Source organism: Mustela erminea, chromosome 11 (assembly GCF_009829155.1).
Source record: "Mustela erminea isolate mMusErm1 chromosome 11, mMusErm1.Pri, whole genome shotgun sequence".
Lineage (NCBI taxonomy): Eukaryota > Metazoa > Chordata > Mammalia > Carnivora > Mustelidae > Mustela > Mustela erminea.
In genome coordinates this window covers 96,330,989-96,352,308 of record NC_045624.1, presented here as the reverse complement: position 1 = coordinate 96,352,308, position 21,320 = coordinate 96,330,989, and the positions used below count along the sequence as shown (strand labels likewise).

Sequence of the window (21,320 nt, the reverse complement as noted above, 5' to 3'; positions counted from 1 at the left end):
CCTTGTGGCTTTGCTGTTTCAAGGCAGCCACAGCTGAAGTTGGATGTCCACTCTATAGATACAGAAAGGATACGGAGAAATCAGGTTACTTGATTAAATTCCTCGCCCCCATACCTTGTTGTATTACAGGGCACTGCAAGAATTTGTTTGCACAGCAATGACTTCCAGACACCAAGGACTCTTGAAGTCCTGCTCAAAGTTATTTATGTTTTTAGTGACTTTTTTTTAATTGTGTTATGTTAGTCACCATAAAATACATCATTAGTTTTGGATGCAATGTTCCATGATTCATTGTTTATTTTTTTTCCTTTTTAAAGATTTTACTTATCCATTTGAGAGAGAGAAAATTGGAGAGAGCATGAGAGGGGTGAAGGTCAAAGGGAGAAGCAGACGCCCCGTGGAGCTAGGAGCTCCAGGCGGGACCCGATCCTGGGACTCCTGGATCATGACCTGAGCAGAAGACAGTCACCCAACCAACTGAGCCACCTAGGCACCCTGATTCGTTGTTTACGTATAAAATCCAGTGCTCCCTGAAATACGAGCCCTCCTCAATACCCACCACCAGGCTCACCCATCCCCCTACCCCCTTCCCCTCCAAACCCCTCAGTTTGTTTCTCAGAGTCCACAGTCTCTCATGGTTCATCTCCCCCTCCGATTTCCCCAACTCCCTTCTCCTCTCCATCTCCCCATGTCCTCCGTACTATTCTATATGCTCTACAAGTAAGTGAAGCCATATGATAATTGGATCTCTCTGCTTGACTTACTTCACTCAGCATAATGTCCTCCAGTCCCGTCCATGTTGATACAGAAGTTGGGTATGCACCCACACTGAGATACCACCTCACACCAGTCAGAATGGCAAAGATTAACAAGTCAGGAAATGACAGGTGTTGGTGAAGATGCAGAGAAAGGGGAACCTCCTACACTGTTGGTGGGAATGCAAGCTGGTGCAGCCACTTAGGAAAACAGTAAGGAGGTTCCTCAAAAAATTAAAAATAGAGCTACCCTATGACCCAGAAATGCACTACTGGGTATTTACCCCAAAGATACAGATGCAGTGAAAAGAAGGGCCATCTGTACCCCAATGTTCATAACAGCAATGGCCACAATAACCAAATTATGGAAAGAGCCAAGATGCCCTTCAACAGATGCATGGATAAAGATGAGGTCCATATACACAATGGGATATTACTCAAAGTTATTTTGTTAAGAACGCAGCAGAGTAGAATACGTTATGGCAGCAGAGGGGGTGGCGAATGCCATGAAATATTTTAGAGTCTAGGTCCTTAATACAAATAAGCAACATATTCTATAAATTAAAATAACAAAAAATTTAGCAAGGTTATCATGAAACCAGAAGCTTTATAAATGCATGAACCATTCTGCAAAACCACATGAAGTTATGTATCTGAATCATAAAAATGTTCTCACCCTTTGACCTAATCATCTCACTGCTGGGATTGCATCCAAAGGACAAGATTTGAAAACAAATACAGGCCATACACATGGTAATGTTTACTGCCATCTTACTCAGGATTTCCCCCCTATGTCCCTCACTGCTGTCATCATAAATTCCAGCAAAGTAGCAGACACAAGTTATTTACAGGACTACTCTCCCCTCCACCCCCGAGACTATGAGCTCACTAAGGCCGGGCACCATCACTTGACTCATCTTTGTCTCTGCAGTTAAATAAGGAAGATGTGCCTCAATGTTTTCTAAAACACACGTGCCCACACAAATGTATGAGCACACATGTGTGCACTCACACACTACTCTCCAATAATCTTAAGAAAGAAAAAAAAAAAAGACCCCAATGGTCAACAAAAGACCATGTTTCATTATGGTGTCTCCCCAGTTCCTGCATCAGAATACAAAGTGATTAGGGCTCTTGCTTTGGAGAAGAATCAACAGGGCCACAAACTTGCCTTATGAAATAGGCTAGAGAAGGTTTCCCAGGTGAGGACAGTTGAATATGGGTCTTCACAAGAGGGGAGACGAAAGAGGGGCTCCAGGTCTGGCCCTCAGCAAGATCGAATGTACCGGGTAAAATGGAAATGGTCAAGCCTGGTGGACACTAGTTTGTGACCAGAGTCCCTGCCTGCCTGAAATTCGTGGCCAAATGCAGTCTGACTTTAGGAAACATTAAAAACAAAACAAAACAAAAGAGCCACAGTCATACAGCTTCTGTCTAGAGGTTTAACTCAGGAAAGCGGTTCTCCATCATTATCCGCTTGCCACCGCTTTGGGGCAGTATGGGTCTCGATTTATTCATCTCAACAAATAGGATTCTGTCCCAAATGTTTGCACACAAAAGTGTCCTTTAGAACTACTGACAAATTTCCAAAGAAGAGTGGCTAATGCAGAGATTTCAGGAGGAGATGAAAACAAATGAAGCTCCTGGATTTAGGATTTCACACTCTACCCATTCCTCCTCTTTGGCTAAGTTATCAGAAAGGAGAAGACCTGGGAGCCGTCCGAGCTTCTCAGACGACCCTGAGGATCTAAGCCTGGATTGAGCAACCTCCAACCCAGAGTGAGGGCCTCTCAGGAGAGGGAGGAGGAACACCAGGGGAAATTTGAGACCTTCTCTAAAGAACAAATGATTAAGGGAGCCCGGGTGACTCAGTTGGTTAAGCGTCCGACTCTCGGTTTTGGTTCAGGTCATGGTCTCAGGGTCATGGGAGCAAATCCTGTGTCAGCAACTTGTGCACCTGGAGGAGTCTGCTTGAGATTCCTTCTCTCTCTCTGCCCCTCCCCCAACTCACACTCTTTTTCTCTCTCTCTAAAATAAGTAAATACAATCTTTAAAAAGAAAGAATAAGTGACTGATGCTCACCGGGCTTTATGAGCATTAATGGGATGCCGTCTGCATCACTGTTCCCACAACACCAAAATGTAAGTAAAACAGAAGACACATGAGAAAGAAGACTTAAAAAAATAATCTTTACACCCAACATGGGGTTTGAACCCACAACACTGAGATCAAGAGTCACATGCTCTTCCAACTGAGCCAGCCAGGCGTCCCTAAAACTTTTACAATTGTAAAAAACATCATTTATGTTATTGTTCCTAGGCAAACACTTCACTAGGAAGTCACGTCTGCTGAAAAGCAAAACTGGGGTACATTTCTCTTTGTAGGTCGAATTTATTACACTACTCGCTCTTGCTTTGTCTTCTAGGAAGCTTACGGTCAAATCTGCTGCTCACCTGTCCTAGCCGGTGTGTAGGGTGATGGAGAGCATAAATCTAGAGCAACGTTTTTGACTGGCCAGGCAAGTCATTTTCTTTCTGCCCTGGTATTTCCATTTTTAAAATATTATTACATGGTACTTATTTCTCTAAACTCTAAAATCTCTAGAGGAACATCAAGTACAAAATAAGGCATTTGGAAGTGCATCCCAATCTCTGAATGACCTCCTGTATGTCGAAAGCCTCGCAACTTCTCTTCTTACACTTGACCAAGACGACAGAGTGAGAAGACACAAGCCTGAAATCATTGGTTCTGCAGGGGCAGTCCCTGCACCAGCAGCAACAGAAACAGAAGCATGCAACTCTTGATCAATGGGTGGGGTTCAAGTCCCATGTTGGGCATAAAGTTTACTTTAAAAAAAAATGCAAATTCTCAGGCCCTGGGCCAAACCTTCCAGATTAGGAACTTCAGCAGTGGTGCCCAGAAGGTTTGTTTTTCCTAAGTCCTGGAAGCTATTCTGATGCTTACCAGGGTTTATCTGGGTGAAAGGTGCATCCTGGAGTCTGGGCTCCCACCTGAGACCTGCAGGCACCTAGTGACCCTCATTCTCCCTGCATTTGCAGCCCTAGGCTGTAGGAAGTTGAATCATAGAAAGGAAGAGTCTAGAATGACTACAAGGGCGCCATTGAAGGAGGCAGAGAGGTATCCACAGAGCAAGTGAAGAATAACTAGACAGGTGTTGTGTGAGGAGCTGACTTCTGTTCCAGGTACAGGGTATCTACAGCACGGAAGTCTATGAGGAGCCATCCACCTGGTTGAGTGTGTATGTCTGTCTTTCTTGACAGCCTCCCAGCTCCTGAAGGTCAATAACGGTACATGCTTAGAAAGGTCTCAGCTTCAAGAGACCTAATGAGAACATTTCATAGTTATCAAAAGCACCAGACCAGGATCTGAAAAGACAGTCTCTGAGGAAAGACGGAAGGAAATGTATTCATACCAGCCTTAGGAGTGAGTCAAGGCAAATTACAAAAATTACATTGTCTTTTTTTTTTTTTTTTAAGATTTCATCTATTTGAGAGAAAGAGAGAGAGAGAAAGACGAAGAAGGCACAACAGGGGGAGCAGCACAGGCAGAGGGAGAAGCAGACTCCCTACTGAGCAGAGAGCCTGATGTGGGGCTCCATCCCAGGACCCTGGGATCATGACCTGAGCCGAAGGCAGATGCTTAAATGACTGAGCCACCCATGTACCCCAACTTTGTCCATCTTTTTAAGAGGTTGTCAATACTTCTAGCAGCATTGAGGTATATTTTAAATCCCATAAAACTCACCTATTATAAGTACACAATTTAGTAATTTTAGTAAATTTATTTAATTTTGTAGGTATCATAACAACCGATTTAAAAATATTCCATCACTTGAATAAATCCCCTCACGGCCATTTGCAAAGAATCCCTCTCTGACCCCAGGGCTAGGCCATCAGTGAGGGGTTTCTCCCTATGTATATCTGACTACTCTAGAGCTTTCAAAAAATGGAATCATACAGCAGGCCATCTTTTGTGATATGGAATGATTTGTCTGATGTTTGATCCTTTCTAGCACATATCATTGTTCATTTTTTATTGGTGAATTATATAATATCATGTGGTTTTACCACATGTTTATCCATTTACCAGTTAATGTACATTTGGACTATTTCCATTTTCTTTTCTTTTCTTTTTTTTTTGTTATTAAGGATAATACTGCTGTGAACATTTACATACACATCTTTATGTGGACATATGTTCTCAAACTTGTGGACATATAGTAAGTTTTTGTTAAGTATCATAAATTTTTTGTTTACAGTGCTTATTTAATGCTGTTGTACTCAAAGAACATACTTTATGTGATCAACCTTTATATTAATATTTTAAGACTTATTTTATGTCCTGACAAATGGTCTGCCCTAGAGATGTCCATCTGCACTTGTAAAGAATTCTCCAGTGTTTGGGTACTATTTTCCGTACATATGTCAGGTCAAGTTATTTGAGTGTCATTCAAGTCTTCTATATCCTTGCTTATTTTCTATCTAGTTTTTCTATGATTGCTGCATTGTTTTTTGCAATTTATAACTACAATTATTTAAAGTTTCTATTTCTCCTTTGAATTGTATCTATTTTTACCTTATGTGTTTTGGGGCTGTGTTAAGTGCATATGCATTTTTATTTGTTTTCTGTAAGCTTCCTGGATTTTAATCTTCTGTTCATCCCTGACTACCTTTATTATGTTAGATAAATATTTTTAGTGTGTCATGTTTAATTCTCATGTTGATTTTAATTACTCTTCTAAGAATTAAAATATGCATCTCAATTTATCACAATCTACTATAGAGTAATTCTAATTTAATTTCACAAAAACAGGAAATCCAATTTTCTTTCTCTCATGTCTTTGCACCAAGAATAGGTCCTGTCACAAAACTGTAATATTATGGAAGTTGTGGGGAGTGGCAGTACCCAACCCTCACTGAGAAGATATGTCTCTCTGATCAGTGGAAGGAGGAAAAGGACACTGAGGTCCAAAGAGAGGTGGGAGTCCCCATTATGGTTTTCTTTCTTTTTTACCCCTCAGCTTTGTCTTTATGTGTTGGAGTTGTTCAGTCATTTATCAGATTTATGTGTTGCATTTTTCCCCTATATATTTGGGTTGCTTTGCCCTGGCTTAATAAGTGTTGTTGATGAATAGAGGTTCTAATTTTTTTTAAAAAGACTTTTATTTATTTATTTGACACAGAGAGAGAGATCACAAGTAGGCAGAGAGGCAGGCAGAGAGAGGAGGAAGCAGGCTCCCTGCTGAGCAGAGAGCCTTATGCAGGGCTTGATTTCAGGACCCTGAGATTATGACCTGAGCCAAAGGCAGAGACTTAACCCACTGAGCCACTCAGGTACCCCAAGGGTTCCTAATTTTAACAAAGTCCAATTTTATTAATTCCTTTCAATATGATTAATGTTTTCAGTGTCTTTTAAATTAATCTTTGCCTACTCAAAATCATAACAGTGGTCTCCTATGTTTTCTACTAAAAGCATTATTAGTTTAACTTTCATATTTAAATACTATCTGAAATTGATTTTTTCATACAGTGTGAAGTAGAAGACCTGGTACTTATGTCTCGTATAAACCTAGCACCATTAATTGAAAAGATCCTCCTACCCCAGTGTACTGTGGTGCCAGCTTAATCACACATCTAGTGATCTTTATGTCTGTGTCTTTTCTGATTCTTTTCTTCTCCCAATTGTTAGTATTTTTATCTTTGAGACAATACCACAGTACGTGAGTTACTTCTGTAGTGCACATTTTCCAGCTTTGTCGCTCTCCTTCAGCATTTCATTGGCTAGTCTTTTAACTTTTATATTTCCATGTGGATTTTAGAATCAGTTTGGTAATAGCCACACATGTACACACATACACAGCATCATTTCTGTTGTCTTGTTTTTGCTTTTTTTTTTTTTTAAACTGGAATTGTGCTGAAACAAGAGCTTCCTTTGAGGCAGATGGACATTTTTCACATTATTGAGTCTTCCACTTAATGAACATGTTATATCCTTCCATTTACTTAGGACTTCTTTAATTTCTCTCAATAAATTTAAGATTTTTAACTGTGGTAATCTTGCAAAATTTTGTTAGATTTACTTCTAAGTATTTAATATGTATGATGTTATTTGAAAGATTAATTTTTATTTTTTATATTTTTATCTTTTGTTTCTCCTATTTATTTTTTAATTTAAATTCAATTAATTAACATAGCATATATTATTGGTTTCAGAGGTTGAGTTCAGTGATTCATCAGTCTTATATAACACCCAGTCCTCATTATATCACATGCCTTCCTTAATGTCCATCACCCAGTTACCCTATCCCACAACCCTTCTTCCCCTCCAGCAATCCTCAGTTTGTATCCTATGACTAAGAGTCTATTGGGACATCTGAGTGGCTGGTTGGCTGCCTGCCTTCAGCTGAGGTCATGATCCCAGGGTCCTGGGTCAGGTCCCACATCAGGCTCCTTGCTCATCAGGGAGCCTAATTCTCCCTCTGCCTGCTGCTTGTGCTCTTTCTCTCTCTGTCTGTCTCTCTGACAAATAAATAAATAAATAAATAAATAACAATTTTTATTAGGGGAAAAAAAGAGTCTCTTATGGTTTGTCTTCCTCTCTGATTTCATCTTGTTTTATTTTTCCCTCCCTTCCCCTATGATCCTCTGTTTTGTTTCTTAAATTCCACGTAAGAGTGAAATCATGTGATAATTGTCTTTCTCTGATTGACTTATTTCATTTAGCATAATACCCACTAGTTTCACGTCATTGCAAATGGCAAGATTTCATTCTTTTTGATGGATGAATAATATTCCACTGTGTGTGTGTATAATAATGCATATATTTTATATATTAATATATATTATATGAAAGATTATTTTTCAATTCATTTCTATTGGTTGCTGGTATATAGAAACATGACTGATTTTTACATATTGACCTGTACAACAATTCTGTATCAAGGATTAATTCTGATACTTATAGTTTCCTTGATATTTTTAATAGACAAAATTCATTTCATTTCTAAATAGCAACCAAGCATTTCCAAAAGATTGGTTTTATGTCTCTGGTAAAGATTTTGGAAAGATTCGATGGTGAGGCCGATGAGAGTAGGTTGTTCCTTGTGAAAAGGATTCCTGATATGAATCTCTCTCTCTCTCTCTCTCACATGCAAACACACACCATTCAGTTCTTCCCAACTCACTACATGCAGTTTAATTATTTTATCCTACTCTTTGAAGAGGGAAAAAAAGATACTCTAATTCTTAGTCAATGTTTCTCATATTTTTCATGAAAGTGCTTCTAGTAATTTGAAGTCTCAGTATTTTTCTTACAAATTTTATGAAAATTTTCATTTTCTTCTCCAAAAAGCCATATTTATTTTCTTGGAGAAATAAAGTTCAAATAGCTAATCGACCCTGGGACAATGTGGGGGTTTAGGGAACTGACCTCTGTGCAGGCAAAAGTCTGTGTATAACTTTTGGCTCCCCCAAAACTTAACTTAATTCACAGCCTACAGTTAACCAGAAACCTTAACAATAACACAAAGAATTGATTAACACATATTTTGTATGCTGTATGTGTTATATTCTGTATTCTTACAAGAAAGTAAGCTAGAGCAGAGAAAATGTTAAGAAACTCATGAGGAAGCAAAACTACATTTATAGAACTATCCTGTATTTATTGGGGAAAAAAACCCCTGCATATAAGTGGACCCACACCATTTAAACCCATGTTGTTCAAGGGTCAACAGTATCATTAGTGACCATGATACTGTCGTGAGATGCACAGTCTCTTAACTCAGGACTTTAGTGCTCTCGAACTACCTCCTACCACCTTGGGATATTCCCCTTCAGAGAATCAGAGCGGATCCTAGTAAGGCTCAGAGTTAAGGTTCCTATGCATGAAGGAAGAGCGTGTGCATGTGCAGAGCAGAGCGGCTTCACCTCTGCCATCATAGGTGCTCTGAGACCAAGGGGCTTCCATGGCATGAGTGCTGTGAAACTCACCTCTGAGGTGCCCCTGTCGCCAGAGCAAACCTGAAATCTTGAAAGTCCATACAAATAACATTTGCTGTTTGTATCACTGGGGAAAAACAAACAAAACAAAACAAAATAAAACACCCCCAAAACCAAAAAAACAACAACAAAAAAAAAACCCCAGTGCCACACAAGCCGTCTTATGGAAAGAAAATCCTTGGCAGATTCATCGATACCAGTCATCAAAGTGGAAATGCTAAGTCGCACTTGGTTTGTGATCTTTTATTCGTATCCCTTGCATTCTTGCTCCTCTGACACGAGTGACTTCGGCAGCTTGCTACAGAGCCGAAAATTTCCCTCTGTCAGAAGGAGGAGGTGTTCAGTGCTACAGGGGAAGACATTAGAGTATGCAGAGTAAAGGCCTGTCTCGCAAGATTGGGACTCAGAATCTTCATACTGCATCCCAGCAACTTCTATCCTGGCATCTAATTTTGGGTAAGGCACTGGTTTTGAGGTCTACAGTCTGTGAGCCCACTAGTAGTATTTTCTTACGACACCATTGTTTTGTGCATGCGGGGGGCAGAGATAGACTACCGTAAATTATTTGCTGATCTCAGTTAATTACTATAGAGCATTCACATTCCATAGAAATTCTTCTCATTTTCAAATGAATCTTTTGGTAAGAATTCAAAACACCATTGACCCTGTCAGGGTGAGAATACTACAGGCCGCAGAAAGCCATTCCATCTGGTGAATATGGTATACGATTAGGCTCATTTAAACTTCTTTCTCCTTGGCACTCCTGAAAATAAGAAGTTGTTGATGTTTTGACATAATTGGATCAAAACCTTTTAATACAAATCCTTCTTGAATCTGTAATCCTTCTTGAATCTGGTTTTTTTTAAAAAAATATTTATGCTCCTTCTAAGAATCTCTAATATGCCATCCCCCAAATCCTGCTCTATTCCAGCCCGTGCTATCTCTCAAAGTAAGAATCCTTAAAATTTTAGCATTTGCACACCAATAAAGAGTTAATTCAAGAACAAACAGGTGACTGCCACAAGGGAGGGGCTGGGGTGTGGGAGAAAGGGGTATAAACTTTCAGTGATGAAATCAATGTCCTGGGGATGAAAAAAAAAAAAAGAAATTAATCCAGATACTTTCTAATCATAGTTCACTGATTCTCTACCCTAACTGGGATAAATTCTAAGAGCAAACAGAACTGCAAAAAAAAGTCTTGAACTCTATTCAGTAGGCTTCATGCTGGCGTTGGTATAAATAGAAGGTCTCCAGCTTCTATGATGGGAACGAACAAAGAAAGAAATGTGCTGATGGCATTGGGTTATATACAGAGATGGGGGAAAGTGGGGACAAAGACAGAGACCAAAAGAGATAACAGCGAAAATGGCAAAACATTTGCGATAGGTAAATGCAGTGGAAGGTCTACACTTGTTCATTGTACAAGGATTTCAACTTTTCTGTGGGTTTGGAAGCTATACAGTTTCAAGGACTAGCACTTCCTCAGAGACTGAAACCACATCTTCCCAACTTTTGGAAATATACAAAAAATATCAAATGCCAAAACATTGTTTCTTACCATGCTTCTTAAGAAAAAATACACTGTATCTTGGATATTTAACATAAACAAATATGTGAGCACCCCACATTTTTGAGCCTTCTACTGAATAGCCTGACTCCATGAGAGGTTTCGTGTGCAGTGCACTCCCCTGCCCACTGGCAGGTACTGCTACCTGGATAGGAACCGCCCTGATTTCCTGAGGGATGCCACAAGCTCACCAGTTCCTCAACAGGCTCGCAGCACTACACACGCCTCCAAGGGCTGCTGGCCTCTCTACCTTCCCTTCCTTCCCCAGCCCAACTCCATTCTGCCAGTCCTAACTGACACCCGCAAAGAAAGGCAAACTGATGTCCTTCCCACCCCATAGCTGGCGGAGAAACCTTATTTGTGAAGTCTGCTCGGAAACTCCCTCCATCTCAGTCTCATGGAATCATGCCTCGTGGTTTCCATTCTTCACGATGGGTGCACACGGAACAGCCCACCCCACAGCAGATGCACTCCCCGACAGCTCTGACACAGTCCACTCTCGTGCAGAAGACTGCACAAGCCAAGCCTCATAGAGTGACCTTCCCCCCTCCCCAGCTGCGGTGAGCTTGCTCTTCGGGGACCTTCTTTCTTCCACTTTCACTGGAAACTTACGTTGGAAAGTTAGTGACATTCCCTCTTCTGTTTATTTACGGTCGTGGTGAAATCCAGTGTCTGCCTGTACCTCGAGCAGGCAGGGCATCCTTGGCACCCCACGGCCCACAAAAGTTTGATTGCGGAAACTCCGAATCCCCCCAGACTCTAACAATAGTCTCTGTGTCACCATCTGCCACCTACAAAGCCCACATCTCAGGGCCTCCTGCGTGGTCCAGCAACGCCGCAGTGACCAGCGGACCACCTCCTTCTCCGGAGTCCTCAGGTCAGGGATAAGCTCCCATCTTTCCGAGCCAATTTGTGGCTTTGGCCTTGAGTCCTAGCACCATGTACTATGGCCACGCAGACATTCCCCTCCCCCATCCCTCTTGCAGGGAAGGGACTCAAGCTCTTGAAGAGGTGAATCCAGAGCCAGCTCGCTTCCAACCCAACGGCCTCATCAAGCCTCCCTCGAGAGCCATCACGGCGAAGCCCACTGTCCCTGGGAACGCACTCTTGTCATATACCCTCTTAAAACGTGATGCCCAGGACGGCACTCAGTACTTTAAGGTACAAAGTCATTCTCATTATTCAGGATGAGGAAACGCTCTCCCTTTATAAATTATGATCAAGGACATACTGCCATTTCTTTTCCATAAACCAGATGAGGCTTTTGATCTAACACCGGCTCTCACTGGAGAGGGGGTGCTCTTCCTGCCTAATTTACTTATGAAAAATATTCAATTACGTCCCAAGTTTAATTCACTTAGTAATGAAAAGTAAATGAGCCCAACCAGCATGTTTGATTTGTCTTGGAAAGAGAGAAACGGCTTTGCAAGAACAAACAGAGTTAAATTAAAATAAGTGACTCTCCTCGCTCTGGAAATGGAAATTTCTCCCCAAAGCGCTTCTTGACTCAGTCTGTGGAACACGGGGACTGATACCACACCTCACGCAGAAGGGCTCCCGAGTGCGCCCCAGGGCCCTGCAGCCACGTGGTGTGCACATGAGGGCGTGAAGACCGGTGTTCGAACCCACAGGCACACATCTTTCACGCTCCACGAAACAGACCGCGAACTTGGGGTGAACCCCCAGGGGGCGCGGGGGAGGCCGCCCCGCGCTCGACGTTTGTCTCACGTACCGTTTTTGCAGATGGGGCAGCACTGGTCAGGCTCGTACACGGGGTCCACACACTCCGTCTGAGGACACGCGGACACGGTGCACAGCACCTCCCCATTGGCTTCGCAGCGGCACCGTTCACACGGAGACACCTGCAACACAAGCCCACGGTCAGGCTCAGACCTCCCGCCATCCTCCCCGGACAAACTCAGGTTTTCCTCCCCGCACCCCCCCCGCCAATCCCAGGATCTTCTGTGAAGACACCCGAGTGTCTTAGGAGTGTCAAACACGATGCAGCCCCATGGTTTGCAAAGTGCGGAGCCAGGGTGCTGGAGCAAAGCGGGTTTCCCTCCGAAAGCCCCCTTTGCACAGCTCTGCCAGGGCCACCCAGCTAGTTGGGGACACCGCCACACGGGAGCGGAGCAGATAGCAGAGGGGGATGGGACCGGGTGAAGGAAGGAGGTACCTAGCCAAGAGATGGCTGAAGGCGACCTCAGGGAGCACTCACAGCAGCAGCCAACCGAACCCTCGCCCAGTGTGCTGCTGCAGAAGCAGACTCGGGGGCAGGCAGCTTGCCAAGGGGCCTGATTCCAGAGCTGGGCAGGTCTTCCTTTTCTCCCCCACTGCCTCCAGAGGGCCCTCCCTCCGCCACTGAGTGAGCGGGGGCCTTCTCTGTGCTGCAGCCTGGCAGCTGGCCCAGATTCTACCTCTCGGATCATTCCCATCAAGCATGACGGCATTCCTAGAAGGGTTGCATTGACACCAACTCGATCGGCCACAGCCACATGCAGGCTGTGATGTAGATGATTTTTTTCCCCCTGGAAATCACCACCAGAGTGACTGTCCATGGGGCTGACCCAGGACAAAGCAGAAACGGCACATGGGGACCCAGCAATCAGAAGCAGGAGCCACCATGTGGAAATGGATGCTTTGAAAGATAGTGGGGGGGGTGTCAGGCAGAGTGTCCTGGACTGGGGGGTCCTGGGTGCTCTGCTCTGCACAGCACACCCTGACTAACCAGCACTTGAAAGGGAGAGAACACAAATAACACTCACGGACACCTCCTTCGTCTAGCCAAATTTAAGATCCCAAATCTCTACCAAATACCCTGGTTATTTCATGAAATAGAAGCTCATTTTCTATGAAAACTTGGTCTTTTGTCCAGCTCTAGCCCTCAGTCAGTCTGGCTGGGAGCAAGGGCTGAGGCTTATCTGTGTGAGTGTGAGTGCGTGTGTGCATATGTATGTGTGTGAGTTTGTGAGTGTAGGTGTGTGAGTGGCTGCATGTGTATATGTGTGAGTTGTTGGAGTGTGTGTGGGTGTGAGTGTGTCAGCATGTGAACATCAGTTTGTAACTGTGTGTGTGTGTATTTGTGACTGTGTGTGTCAGTGTGTGAGTTTGTGACTAGGTGTATGTGTGAGTGTGTGAGAATGAATCACTGTGTGCTTGTATGTGTGTGTATGTGTGACTGTGAGTGCATGTGTGTGACTGTATGTGAGCCTGTGTATGTGTGTGAGTGTGTAACTATGTGTAAGAGTGTGTGCGTGTATTGTGAGTGTGGGGTTTCTCAGTGTGTGTGTGTATGGGTGTGTAGACTGTGTGTGTGTGCACACGAGCCTGTAGAGTGAGTGAGTATGCATCTGTGAGACTTCAGAGTGGCCCAGGGTAACGCTCTGAGCTGGTGTGCAGGACAGCCTTAGAAGCTGCTGCCAGTCTTGCAACAACACAAGGCACGATTTCCAGGAACATGGTGGCCACCGTGAGGCTCTCATGATGCTGTCACAAACTTTGTTCTTTGCTGCTCTCTTTTCTTTCTGCCCACACTAACTCCTTTGTCAGCCTGTAGCATCCTTCTGTCAAGGCTGCGTTGCCTTAGGGAGCGGGAAAGAAAAGGATCTGGAGTTTTAACAGGAGAGACTTGAGTCGCAAGAGACACAGTTCATTGCGTGTCCGAGCCTTCAGTGTGAAGTGTCGGACCGAAGCCACACAGCACAGACAGGGCAGGCTGCACGGTGCGGAGCCAGGCCCCCGGCCCCAGAAGAGGTGAGGACCGTTCCATCTGGAGGGCAGGGTAGTCCGAAAGGAACAAAAAGGTCAACAATCACTGGGGTCTGTCCTCCAGAAAGGGGCACAGCCTGACATCACCCCCACGCCACCTGCACTGTGGGGATGCAGGAAAATGCCCCGTTCTGCTTTGGGAATTTGACGGAAGGGGAGACCAGGTTTCCGGGCTGTCCCCGAGGGGAGCTCCAGGAAAAACCACAAAGGAGCAGACGTGGGTCCCAAAGACGGCAGACACTAGGACACAGGACTGGAGGCGGCCTCACCCTGCAGCTCCCCACATGAGGGAGCGCATCCTGGGCCAGACAGCCCAGAACCAAACACTCCCTCCTGCTCCCGCTCCACGACCTCCCTGTGTCCACGCACAGAGTGAGGCACGGACGGTGCATGCCCATGGCCCTGACTGCTCCCTTTGGAAAGATTCTGCAACTTGATCAAAAGTTCTGCTGGAAACTTTGCTATCATAGAACACTGAGAAACCCTGATTCAGCTCTTTGGAGATGGGTTTGTGTCTCAAAAACAGAAGTTTGAGGGATACCTGGGTGGCTCAGAGAGTTAAGCGTCAGGCTCTTGGTTTCAGCTCAGGTCATGATCTCAGGGTCCTGGGATGGAGTCTCAGGTAGGGCTCCGTGCTCAGCATGGAGTCTATTTGGGATTCGCTCTCTCCCTCTACCCCTGCTTGCCCGCTCTCTCACTCTCCAATCAATCAATCAAACAATCTAAAAATGTATATATAAGTTGAGGCTCAGAAGCGGGACCACCACAAGCAAGAGTGTCACACTCAGGCCTCACCTCCTGTCACCTGCTCTGCCCATCCTCACCACACCCCACACCAGGCTCCTGTCCCTCGTCAAAGAGTTCTAGCTCTGCTGAGTCCCACACAGAGCAAAGTGGCCAAGCCCTGCCCCACTGCTCAGAGAACACCGTGGCCACTGCAGTCCCATCTGGGCAAAGGCCCCCACACCCTGTTCATAGGTTTCCTGCCTGCCCTGAGTCAGATCTCCCCATCTGACCACGGTTCCCGGAACTGCCTGCCCAGGATGGCAGTCTCCCGTTGGCAGCAAGGTCCCAGGGCACGGGGGGAGGGTGCAATCCAACCCCAGAGAACTCCAGCTGAGCCCCTCTGCCCCTCTGTGCATGTCTAGCTCTGATCACCAAGGGTCAGGCTTCCCCCGGCTCTCCGCTCAGAAGCACAGTTATAACAGGCTCCTCCCCTCACTAAGTCCATCACCTTATTTCCCATCAGTGCCTCATACGGAGCAGGAAAGTTCACTAAAGTGCAAACCACTGCCATTGCCACCACTCAAAATACCTAGGTGAACTCAGTGGCTGGACCAGGAAGTCGCAGCCATGTGAGCTCAGCGTCACCACGTCACAAAGGAGAGGTGTGACAGCATCTCAAAGGGAGGTGTGACAGCACCCCGCTGCACTCGGGACAGCTGTTCTCCCTGCTGCCAGTCCCACCCCACCCCTGCACGCCCGACTCCCATGCAAGCGCTGTCCCTGGGTCTGTCGCAGACAGACCTCGTAGAGCTGACTCCTCTACAAGGCAGTTGCCGGGGCCCTCCCGTGACTGAGATGGGGATGCGAGGGCTTCCCAGAAGACAGGAAGCCGCAGCCCAGGATCCAGCACGGGCTGTGGCCTCAACACAGAGGTTGGGTCAGCAGTCATGGGGTGCATCTGGCATTCCGGGTGCCCATAACCCTCTTTCTGGCTCATTTCATTAAGCCACGTATGGATGGAGTCCCTGCCCCCCCGCCCCCCCGCCCACGGCAGCAGGGGCAGGCAGCTGACTCCAGCAGCCGGACTCTGGTGGAGGTTTGGTTGGCCCATGAGGAAATTCTGACTGTAGCCACCAGGTCGGAGCTGCCCCAAAGCTGCAGAGTCCTCACGCACCAGCACGAGCACCAGATGGCTTCCCGCCGTCCCCATCTTCTCTATCCCGCCATGGAAGCTAAACTTGACCATGCCCGTGCATCACTGCGCCTGTGACCAGCAAGGTGAACTTGCCAGCTGCATTCCAGCAGTCAGACGAGGCCATCCTTTCTCTGCTTCCCACGCGGTTCAGTCCCCCAAAGACATTTCAGCAGGGGTCACCTCGTTCTGAAACAGCAGCCCCTCTCCTTAGCAGGTCACAGCCTACATCCTGGATGGCACACCTTCTGACGGGAACACCCTTCCCTGCAATCCTCCGGGTACAAACCCCGGTTCTGCATAGACAGAATTTAAACACACAGCCTAGAAGAACAGCTCAGCATGTGAGGAAAATTCCCCATTCTCAAGGATCCCCCCCCCCCCACTCCACCGCGTGCCAGGAGGAGACAGGACTTGTGTTGGGGAAAGAGAATAGGAACCGGAAGCGAGATAAGGTCTGTGGATTCGTGCAGTCACCCCTGTCCTGAAACCAGACTGACAAATACCGCTTCCGCCATGTTTCTGGAAGGTAAGAGCACGGGCGGGAGCTGGGCTGGTGAGCAGGACTGCCAGCAGGCCAAGCACCCCAGGCCCAGCCTCAGATCCAGGGTCCAGGCGGAGGCCGCTGGCCTGCCTTACTGTGGTCATCTTCAATGTGCATCCGAGAAGGTTCCCCTCCAACCTGAGGCAGTGCAGTGAAGGACCAACCCTTCGAGCACGTGCTCGGTGAAGCCACCGTAAGCACAACGCATCGCGGAAGCTCCAGTGCTATTACCTTGAGGGCAGCTCGTAATTAGACCCTCATAATGCTCGATAATTATTCGCATATCTCCATCACATGTGTGTTGGCTATAAGGACCATAAAGTAAAGATTGCACCTATTTCTTAACAAGGAAGTAGGAACAGGAACCGTCATTTACTGGGACGATTCTCAAATGTGAAATGACGCCTGCTTAAACGGATATTGCTGAAATCCAGTGCCCCATACGTACAGACTGAAGATCTCTACGGGAGGGGGGCAGAGGTTGAGTGGGACACATCTCAGTGAGGATTACATAAGCGGCTTCCCATTTATCACCTATATTTTACGTTAATGAACTCAGGTGCAGTGAGGCACCGATTGTAGGAAACGCTGCCTTGTATGATTTCACAACTGTGATTATAATCATTATCACCACGAGAAGTACCAGGCTCTGAAATATTGCAGAAAGCGTGTTGAATAGGGAATCCTGGTCTTGTCCGTGGCCCAAATCTCTTTCCACTCTGGAAGGTACAAGCTCGCTCCATCCTTCCTACAGATCAGGTTCACATCACGCACCAGAAGATGCATCTGCTCTCCTCAAATCCACTTAAACCCGCCCTCCTGTCCTATGCTGCCGCAAAGGGCCCCTGGCTGGGGGAGGGGGCAGACAATGCCGTGCATCCCCTGAATCCAACGTTGCCTGCATGGCAACCTCTGCTATACTGGGATCTGGAACTTTCTGCTGGGATTGCTGGAGGAAATGCCATGAAAGCCCTGTGCCACGAAATGCATGTGCTCCTCGTGGCCAGGAGACAATTCCAGGCTGGGTGCAGATGCTTCCGTAGGGACAGACAAGTGGAAGGCAGAACATTCCCGAACAATTGTAGGGTTTTCATAGATGGGTTTAATTTCCACACAGAGAAGAAAGAGAAGAGGATCTAGTAGTGTAGAACCTTCACAGTGAAAACCTTCACCGTTGGATAAAATCTTCTCCCTATTTCTGTTTCGCCCATCAGCAGAGGTGTCCCACTAGCAATCCCCAAACTGTTGGGACACTGCAATGACACGAAGTAAGATTCACATGAAAACAAAGGACGCTGAATTCTGGGCTTCCTTCTCCCTTCCTCTTTCCCCGTGCTTCTCTTCCTTCCAAATCTCTTGAATTTTCCCAGGTGCACTGGGCTTAGAGCACAAAGTCCTCGGCACCGAGAGCCCGGATCCCAGGCTGCAAGTGGGCCAGCAGCTCCTTTCAGGACCCCTCAATACTAGGGCCATGTGTCCGTCACGTATGGGATTGTTACGGTGACTGTCTCCGTGCAAATATCCAGGCTCATTAGATATTGACGGAGTCAAGAAAGAGACAACTGGGAAGAGCTGAAATGAACTTGCATGGCACATGATGAAAAAAAATAAAAAATAAAAAATAAAATTTACAGCTTTGCTGCAGTAGGAATTGGCTCAGCACCCCACAAGCTGCGCCAGGATCAGACACCCACATCTGGGGACGAGGGAAGGAGGACAAATCTTTCCACTAAGAGGGATGGGGATTTGGAGGACACATGGAAGAGAAGGTTCAGTCGCCAGCGCAATGTGAACACTAAGGCAGCAACTTCGCAGAAGGGACCTGAGAATGTCAAAAGCATGTATGGGATCTGAGGACCTCGCTGCATGCCTGAGATCACACAGCAGAGCCTCCAGATTCTGCAGGAGTCAAGTCCCGAGCCCAGTGGACAGATGTCACATGTGCTTCCTGCTACAGATTTTCTAACTGTTCTCTTTGCCAGGTTTGCCTTTAAAGAGCTCAAATTTGTACTGAGCAGCTGGGGGTTCAGATTCTGTTACTCAGGCGATGCACAAACTTCTTTTCAAATCTGAATACGGAAGATACAAGGTCTGGACTCGTGCATCCTGCAGACTGGATGATGGACACACAGGTCCTGGGACAGCGACACCAGGACTGGCCTCCCTGGGTCCCATCGCCCGCTCCAACCTCTGTGCAACCCCACCGGTCCCCTGCCCTGTGGAATCCTGCATGTCGAGGACAGATATGAAAAAATCTACTGCTCGCCTCAGTGCTCCGTCTGGCTTGGGAGCTGAGGCATAAATACATAAAAAAGAAACTAACAGAAGGGAAGAAAGTCACAGACGCTGAGAATTGCAGGTGCATAGTAAGAAATACTGAGGCGAAGCTGTGGTTTCTAGTTGGAAAAGGAGGGAAGACAGTTAAGGAAAGTAAGGAGGATGGGACAGGTAGAGAAGAGGAACGGCCATAAGGACAGGGAGGAGCTTTACAGCCAGACAACCTAGCAGGGATCCTGAGAGCTCAGGGCTGGGGCAGCGGCAGGGAGCAGAAAGGAAGCCCACAGCAACAGCCCCAGGAGGCAGCACAACACCCCTTCCCCCTGTCGTGGGGCTACATGAGCTCCCAGAACCATTTAGTGGAGACGAAAAGAAGGTGAGAGACATCTTCCAAGGGGGGAGATTTGGAAATGCTGAGTAATTACTCCCAAATGATGAGATTCCTAAGACCTCAAAGGAGCACGCTTTCCACCACCAGCAGATGTGGGGAGCCACAGCACGGAAGGACTTCTCCAAAAGCTAAACAAAACCTGCGTTTTGTTTACACATCCGGACCCTGTTATGGAATTAATCTGATGACGGTGAATTAAGCCACAAGTTGCCAGAGACACCAAGCAAAAAGGCAGGTGACTAACCGTGGTCTTTGCTGGGGATGACAAGCAGCTTCCCCAAAAGTCACTGTCACATTTTGATCACCAGATGGCGGAAGCGTCCTTTCCAGCAGCTGAGAATGTTTCCGAAGGGCCTGGCGTCACACTTACTAGTTAGCAAGTTGCATCGGAGGGAAATGAGAGTTCGCGTCTGTGTAAACCACCAGGTCTTACCAGCTTCCGATGGCCTGGAGCTGTGTTACTTGGCAGCTGGAGAAAAACTCGGGACTGCTGCCTTTCAACTGTGGTTCCTCCCCGCTTCTCCCGTCCCCAAATGAAACACACCCACAAGTCTGGTGCATTGCCAAGGACTACACCCAAGTCTCAGCAGCAGCCTGAACGCAGGGTCCAGTCGCAGACCACCAGGCCACTCGTGCGATTGTCGTGAGCTCATTGAATTCATCCTCCTGCCTCTCCCGACTCCCTGCACAATCCTGGGACAAGGGACTGTGTGCTGTCACCTGGAACGAAATCCTCCTCTGAGGTTACCTCTGGTTCCTTACCTGAAACCTTCTTATTAAATCAGCCAAGGCACTGCAAAGCTCTGTCTCCACACAGGACAGCAGTAGGGTCCAGCAGGGACACTGAGGCACCTGCTGGCCCTTGTTCTCCAGGCTCCCTCCACCAGTCAGAGCAGCAAGGATGCCTCCGGACCCCTGCGTGCCTTTCTGCCCTCTTTTCTGCACGCCCAATTAATGGGTTTTTGTCCTCAGCCCCCTTCCAGCCCCCCAAACTAGCCACTGGCCCTGTAGCAACAGAAAGCTTCTGCTTCCTGCGCCCTCCCCTTCGGGAAAGATTGTGTTTTTGTTCTCTTTGTCTTTCACTCTCTGTCAGAGAGCGGATTTGCACACAAAGGGACTTAATTAAGAACTGTCCCCAGAAGCTGTCAGGTCTCCAGTGTTGGGAAGAAAGCCGCCCCTCCTACCGCTCAACAGATCAACAGTGCAACAGTCTGACAACCCAACGCCACATCAAAGAATGACTTTTCCTTCTTTACCGCTTAGCTTGTGGCAAGACCGGCTGTCTAAGGACGCCTTTCAAATCCTCTTGTGACGAACTCCCTCAGATTAATACAGAGAATGTGGGATCTCACCTCAGAGAGCGGGGAAGGATGCCGGCAGCGTCTACACGGCGTTTTTCGCTCTGCGGCAAGCAGTTGAACAGCTGACAAAACCAAAGAAGGTTATTCCTTCTGGGCTAAAGATCCAGACCTGGGGAACATTCTGGAATGCCCTGACTACATGGTCAGATCCAAAGCAGAACAGAAAATCTGGCCTTCTGTTACAGACTGCACGTCTGTGTTCCCCCCAAAATGCATAGGTTGGAGCCTTCACCCCCCAGTGAGATGGTATTAGGAGGTGGGGATGTCAGGTGCTGAGGTCGGAGGGGCTGGGAGCCTAAGTGGGATTAGTGCCCTTCGAAGGAAAGGAAGAGCCTGGTGATCACTCTGGGCTTTCTCTCCACTGTGGGAGAGCACAGGTGGATATGGCCATCTTTGAGCCTCAACAGAACCAGATCCCACTCCCAGCCTCCACAATGGAGAGATGTGTCTATCCATTTCCGTGGTGGAGGGAGACGCGTACTCATGGTGCCTCAGCCCCCAGCCGCTGCACATAGAGCAGGGCAGGGAGAGACCAGGCGCCATGACCGCAGGCCTCGAGAACCACCTGGGGACCCTATCCACTCACCCCAGCAGCAGGTGATGTTAAGGTTTTTAAAAGAAGCTCTGCTCATTCACAGATTCCTAAAAAAAAGGCTGGCCAGGTTTCAGGAACAGGGCTCACCCTCCCCAACTATCAGGTGGCCACGCAGGCACCCGTCTG

General features: G+C 46.8%; 1 protein-coding gene and 1 non-coding gene across 4 annotated transcripts in view; both read right to left on the bottom strand.

The window, feature by feature from the left end:
• VWC2 (von Willebrand factor C domain containing 2) overlaps nt 1–21,320 on the bottom strand; it is a 101,312-nt gene that overhangs the window by 66,734 nt on the left and 13,258 nt on the right. For all 3 annotated transcript variants that reach the window (XR_004277004.1, XM_032305581.1, XM_032305580.1), the window contains one exon: nt 12,073–12,202. Coding sequence is in view for 2 of the 3 variants with exons in the window: in XM_032305581.1 (XP_032161472.1) it covers nt 12,073–12,202 (130 nt within the window). In the remaining variant the exon portion in view is untranslated. The remainder of the gene's footprint in view (nt 1–12,072; nt 12,203–21,320) is intronic.
• Nucleotides 2,949–3,021, bottom strand: TRNAK-CUU. The gene has a single exon. It is a non-coding gene; the product is annotated as a tRNA-Lys (tRNA).